This window comes from Mirounga angustirostris, unplaced genomic scaffold (assembly GCF_029215605.1).
Source record: "Mirounga angustirostris isolate CCGP_5_RB_7025 unplaced genomic scaffold, mMirAng1.0.hap1 SCAF_6, whole genome shotgun sequence".
Taxonomy (NCBI): Eukaryota; Metazoa; Chordata; class Mammalia; order Carnivora; family Phocidae; genus Mirounga; species Mirounga angustirostris.
Window position 1 is genome coordinate 154,626,592 of NW_026991714.1, and position 5,474 is coordinate 154,632,065.

Sequence of the window (5,474 nt, forward strand, 5' to 3'; positions counted from 1 at the left end):
GGACAGATAAGAGCCCAGTGATGATGGACACAGTACTCACAGCCCAGCCCTGACCTGCCCACCCCCACTCCCCCCACCTGGCCTCCAGTGTGTCCATGGTTTCTCTGGAACACTTCGAACACCTGTCTCACCCACTTCCTGGTCACTGCCCCCTCCCTGTTCCAAAGCTGCTCAGACCCCTCACCTTGCCTCCCTGGCCTGGAAGCTGGATAGTCCCATATCGTCTGAGCGCCCGGCCCTGTGTCCCCCCACATGACCGCACTAGGGCCAAGGGGGTCCCCCCAGGACTCTGACCCATGTCACCCAACACTGGGAAGCACGCTGAAAATGCCTGTCTCTTTCCTGTTTCTTTTGCATGAGCTCCCAAGGTTGTCATCCCTACCTCCCAACCCAGCCGTTAGTGCTAGGGCCTGAGTTCACCTCTCACCAGGTGGGGTGTCTGGGCTTAGGATCAAAGCCCTCAGAGGAGGATAGGTGCTGGAGTGGGGGCCATGGTCAGGCCTAGCCAGGCGGGAGCAGACCTGGGCTTCCCAGTGCTGAAGCAGAGGGGGAGGTGGGCCATGCTGTGGGCTGGGTAAAGAGACTCTTGCCAACTCCAACATCCTCAGACCTCCCACTTCCCCTCTAGCTCCAAGGGAATGGGAGATGGGGGTGCTCTGGGAGGAGGGAGCCCTTTCATGCCCCAGGGATGGGCTCACATCCCCTCTCCTGTGGCCCAGGGCTCGGTGGATCCATGCATTCTCTCATTTCTTCAGTGACTCATGCCTGTGGGCAGGCAGTTGGGGGCAGGAACCACATGTGGGTGCTTGCCCAGAACAGGGGAATTCAGATACTCCCGTCAAATGGGGTAGTTGTGTGGGGACCAGGAACGGCAGCAGGGGATGGAGCAGCTCTGCTGGATGTAGTAGGGTAGGGGGTAGTCAGGGATGGAGCCCAGATCCTAGAGGCTCCCCTGAACAGAGGTGAGCTTATTTCTTTGCAGTCAGCCGAGCAATGGACCAGACAAAGCCCTGTCCACGCTGGGCCCTGACACCCCGGGCGGCTCGCACAGTGGCCCTGGCCTTGTCCCTGTCCGTGAACCGCGGCTTCCCAGGGCGCCTCACTGCCCCTCTACCACCGCTCTTCAGGATCCTTCGGGGTCCCTCTGGGCAGTAGGGGTTTGGCATGATGCCAGTGCTCACCCACGCGGGGGGGTGGGAAGGCAGGAAAGAGGCCAGCGGGACGGAGGATGCTCAGGAGAAACAAGAGACCCAGGTGGATGTGAATCTTTACTTAGAGAAAAGCAACAGAGCTAGAAGCTCAGGGGGCAGGGGGCATCAGCGAGGGGTCCTGGAAGCAGGGGCACGACCACAGGATGTGAGAGCGTCGGGCGAGGGCTGTCACAGGTGCCGGCGCGGGGCGCTGCCGAGACAGAGGGGAGGAGGGGCGAGAGCGGGCGCTGCGAGGCGGGTACACAACCCCCCACCGCCCACCTGCGTGGGAATAAGTGCATGGCTGAGCCCCGCCCCGCCACTTCCAGTTCACGTGACCCCCCGCCCCCATCCCCTCCTCCCCGCCCCTCCCCCCCAGCACACCTACCCGGGCTGCAGGTGCGGAGGCCTTCACTGGGGGGCCGGGGGCGGGACGCTGCCTGCCGCCTTCCGCGTCGCCTCTTTCTCTCCCAGCGCGGAGGCCTTGCCGGGGGGCTCGGTGGCCGCCGCCCCCGCCCCCGCCCCCGCCGCCGCCGCCCCCGCCGCGCCCGCCTGGGTGGGTGCCTTGGGCCCCTCCTTGACGGCGCGGTAGCTCCCCCCCCAGGCCGAGGGTGTCTCCGTGCCGTGCTTGCGGCTCAGCGGGTAGGCCCCAATGGCGGCCAGGATGCTGCGGTGGCGCTCGGGGTCCATCTCGGTGTAGTACATCTCCAGGGTCAGCGGGGTGCAGATCTTGTGCTGCGGGAGGGGGCGGGTCAGGGGCGGGGTAGGAGGGCACCGGAGGCAGCCCGCCTCCCACGCTTCCACATGGACACCTCCGTGGGACCCTCCCTGGCACTCTGCCCGGCGGCATCCGAGCACGGGAAGGCCTGGACTGCCCCACGCCCCACCCCGTTCCGCAGCTCGCCAGGCCTTACCCGAAGCAGGAAGCCGTCGGGGCAGGTGAACTGGTCGTACCAGATGGCCTTGTACATGATTAGGACACAGCCCAGGAGCGCCATGGCAAAGGCGATCATCCGTGCGGTGGGCAGCTGCAGGGGCGGGTGAAAAGGAGAGGGACCCCGTGGAGGGGGCTGTGAAGCCGCGGCAAGGGCCAGGGCAGCGGTCAGGGGCTCACTGGCATCTGTCGGGGGAGCGCTTCTAGCTCCCAACAACAGAGGAGAGGAGACAGGGCAGGTTTCACTGATGAAAACCAAAAGGCTGGGCGCCTGGGTGGCTCAGTTGGTTAAGCGACTGCCTTGGCTCAGGTCATGATCCTGGAGTCCCGGGATCGAGTCCCACATCGAGTCCCGCATCGGGCTCCCTGCTCAGCAGGGAGTCTGCTTCTCCCTCTGACCTTCCTCCTGCTCATGCTCTCTGTCTCTCATTCTCTCTCTCTCAAATAAATAAATAAAATCTTAAAAAAAAAAAATTAAAAAAAAAAAAAAAAAAGAAAACCAAAAGGCTTTAGAAATGGTATGCTAAAAATAACCAAAACCATCATTTAGTGAACTTAAGGGCTAAAAAAACAGGGTGGGAAAAAATATTAACCGGATATACAGCAGAAGTGACTTTCCATACTACATACAAAACCCAAGAGTCGCTAAGGAAGAGACACACGGCCCACTGGGAAAAGGGGCACACAGCAGGAGGAGGTGGGGCCCAGAGTGGCTCTCGAAGCTCCTCGGAAGGAAACTGCTGTTCTCACCCCCTTTATAGCAGGATGAAGGCCTCTGAATGGGGTGAGAGCAGGCGAGGGAGCAAGGGGGCCCCAGCCAACTTGTCTCAGAGCATGGGCACCCATGCCTGCAGCTGCCTGCTCACCATCTCCCCTGCCCTGAACCCCCCTGGAATCGACCACTGGGCAGCATGGGACTGGGAGGTTGGGTTACCCTGCGCCCTTCCTCTGGGTGGTTACAGGCCAGCTTCTGGGCCTCCAGGTCAGGGAACTTCTTTGGCTGGTCCGGGGAGGACAGCTGGTATTCCGTCTGTGTCTTGATAACCACCTGTGGAAAGAGGTGACCTGGAGGACCCTGAACTGGGAGGACTGGGAGGGGTCCAGGGGTCAGCTGCCCAGCAATGGTGTGGGTGCTGACCAGCTGCCAGGACTGTCTAGTGGCTAGGCTCCACTGGTTACGAGCCAAGGCTAAGGGAAGGTGGATGCTGGATGCCTGCTGGGCCATGGCAGCCCTGGGGCCTGGCCACACCACAGATGGAGCCCCTCAGTCTAAGGGCTGCCTTCAATTCTAAGGGTGTCAGCTCTCCTTGCCAGGAGCTTCCCCTGTAGCTGTTCCACATCTTGGCTCCCTCCTCCAGGAAGTCCACCCTGACTTCTCCTCTGGCTCCCAGAGTCTTGAGGCCCCTACCACATGGGGCACAGGCAAGTACAGTCCTGTGCTCTGTGAGTGCTCCCAAGGGGCAAGCACTGAGCCTTCCCACCTGTCTGTTGAGAACAAGGTCCAGAACTATAGTAGACGCCACTGAAGCCCGCCCAGATCCCTGGAGAACTGCCCTCGGCCAAAAGTTGACTGACATGGGTACAGATGGCTGCCCCCTCCCCTCCTGCTGGGACAACTTCTGATGCCGTTCATGCTCCAGAGCTCAGGTGGGGTCAAGCAGGACTACACCAGAGCTGAGTTCTGCTTCCTACAGATTCCTCCAGAAAGGGGCTCTCCCTCAGTCGTTGCCCAAAGACCTTGTCTTGGGCCCACAGGGAAGGGTGGGCATTTTTGCTTGCTGAGCCCCTGCTGGCGGCCCTTCCTGCTGACCCAGGCCCTCACCTGGTCAGGGAATGGTGGCTGGAGCTGGCTGACATCCAGGGGGCTGATCAGAGGGACGCTGTCCGTGGTAGCCCCGTCCTGGTCCCCGGGGTCTTTGCCCGGCTTCCCGGAGAAGCTGCAACCCAGCTTCACCATGGTGAACGGTGGTCCTTGTCCTGTGCAGAGGTGCAGACTCAGGTTACTGCCCACTCACCACCTAGCGGATGTCCATGCCAGCTTGTGAGGGAGCGAGAGGGCCCCAGGCTGGCCCCAGTGTTCCTCATGCCAGAGCCAGGGCAGGCCATGCACGGACAGGCCAACCTCTCAGGACAAACTGGGCATGTTCAGCCACAGGCCTCTAGTCCCTTCCTGCCCTCTGGTCTCCCCGTGGGCCCCAGAGCCATGGACAGGGTGGTGCGTCTGACCAGTGAATGCCCAGACACACAACACTGGCAGAGTCTGCCATTAGCCAGCCTGCTCTAGGGCACATTCTAAGGGCTGCTATTGTGCTCAACGAAAATGACCCCAGGGCGCCTGGGTGGCTCAGGTGGGTAAGCCTCAGACTCTTGATTTCGGCTCCGGTCATGATCTCAGGGTCCTGGGAGGGATCGAGACCTGTATCTGGCCCTGTGCTCAGTGGGGACTCTGAGATTCTCTCTCTCCCCCTGTCCCTCCTCCCTTCCCCTAAAATAAATAAATACATAAATAAAATCTTTTTAAAAAAATCATCTGATCAATTTAAATAATATCTGGGAAAGTATTTGACAAGATTCAACATCTGTTTATTATTTTAAAAGTCTATTAACACTCTAGGGGCAGAAGGACACCTCCTTAATCTGATTGATAAAGGCCATCCACAAAAATCCCTACAGCAATCCTTATTGAATGTAAACAGTGAAAGCTTTGCCTTTTAGATGAGGAAGGAGATAAAAAGGCCTTTTATTATCAGTTCTATAAATCATGGTGCTGGAGGTCTGAGCCAAGCTGTAGGGCAGGAAAAATGGATAAGAGATAACAGGCCTGGACGAGGTCAGGTAATACTCTGTTCATGAATTGAACATTGTGTGCGTAGAAAATCCACATGAATCTGTGGATCCATTACAAAGCTTGAAGAGTGAGTCCAGCAGGATCCATCCAAGGCTTTTAGGAGTCATTATATTTCTATGTATTAGTGACAAAAAATTAGAAAACAAGTTTTTGAAAGACTCTGTTTAAATGGTATTGGAAATACCAAATGATCAGGAACAGACTTCAGAGAAATGGAAAGAAATTCCATATGGAAAATCATAGAAGACCTCAGGCAAAACATTGACTAAGACAAAAGGAGACCTAACTTCCTTAACAAGTGGGGAACAAAATGGTCATGGATTTTGGAAGGTTCCACATGTAAAAATGTCATTTCCCCCCAAAATGTATCTGTAGAATCAATAAATACCAATCAACAGCCCAACAGAATTTTTTTGTGTGTGAACTTGCCAAGCACTGTAATTTTATACAAAAAGTAAAGGAACAAGAACATATGTGACATCTTGTAAGAGAACAAGGGGGT

At 57.4% G+C, this 5,474-nt stretch overlaps 1 protein-coding gene across 1 annotated transcript; it reads right to left on the minus strand.

The window, feature by feature from the left end:
* Window positions 1–1,254: 1,254 nt before the first annotated feature.
* CALY (calcyon neuron specific vesicular protein) lies at window positions 1,255–4,099 on the minus strand. Its single transcript, XM_045879126.1, has 5 exons — window positions 3,947–4,099; window positions 3,059–3,172; window positions 2,105–2,218; window positions 1,579–1,925; window positions 1,255–1,472 (listed from the first exon to the last, which is right to left on the minus strand). Exons 1-4 carry the CDS (start codon window positions 4,079–4,081, stop codon window positions 1,602–1,604), a joined length of 687 nt encoding a protein of 228 aa, XP_045735082.1. The 5' UTR covers window positions 4,082–4,099; the 3' UTR covers window positions 1,255–1,472; window positions 1,579–1,601.
* Window positions 4,100–5,474: the final 1,375 nt, after the last annotated feature.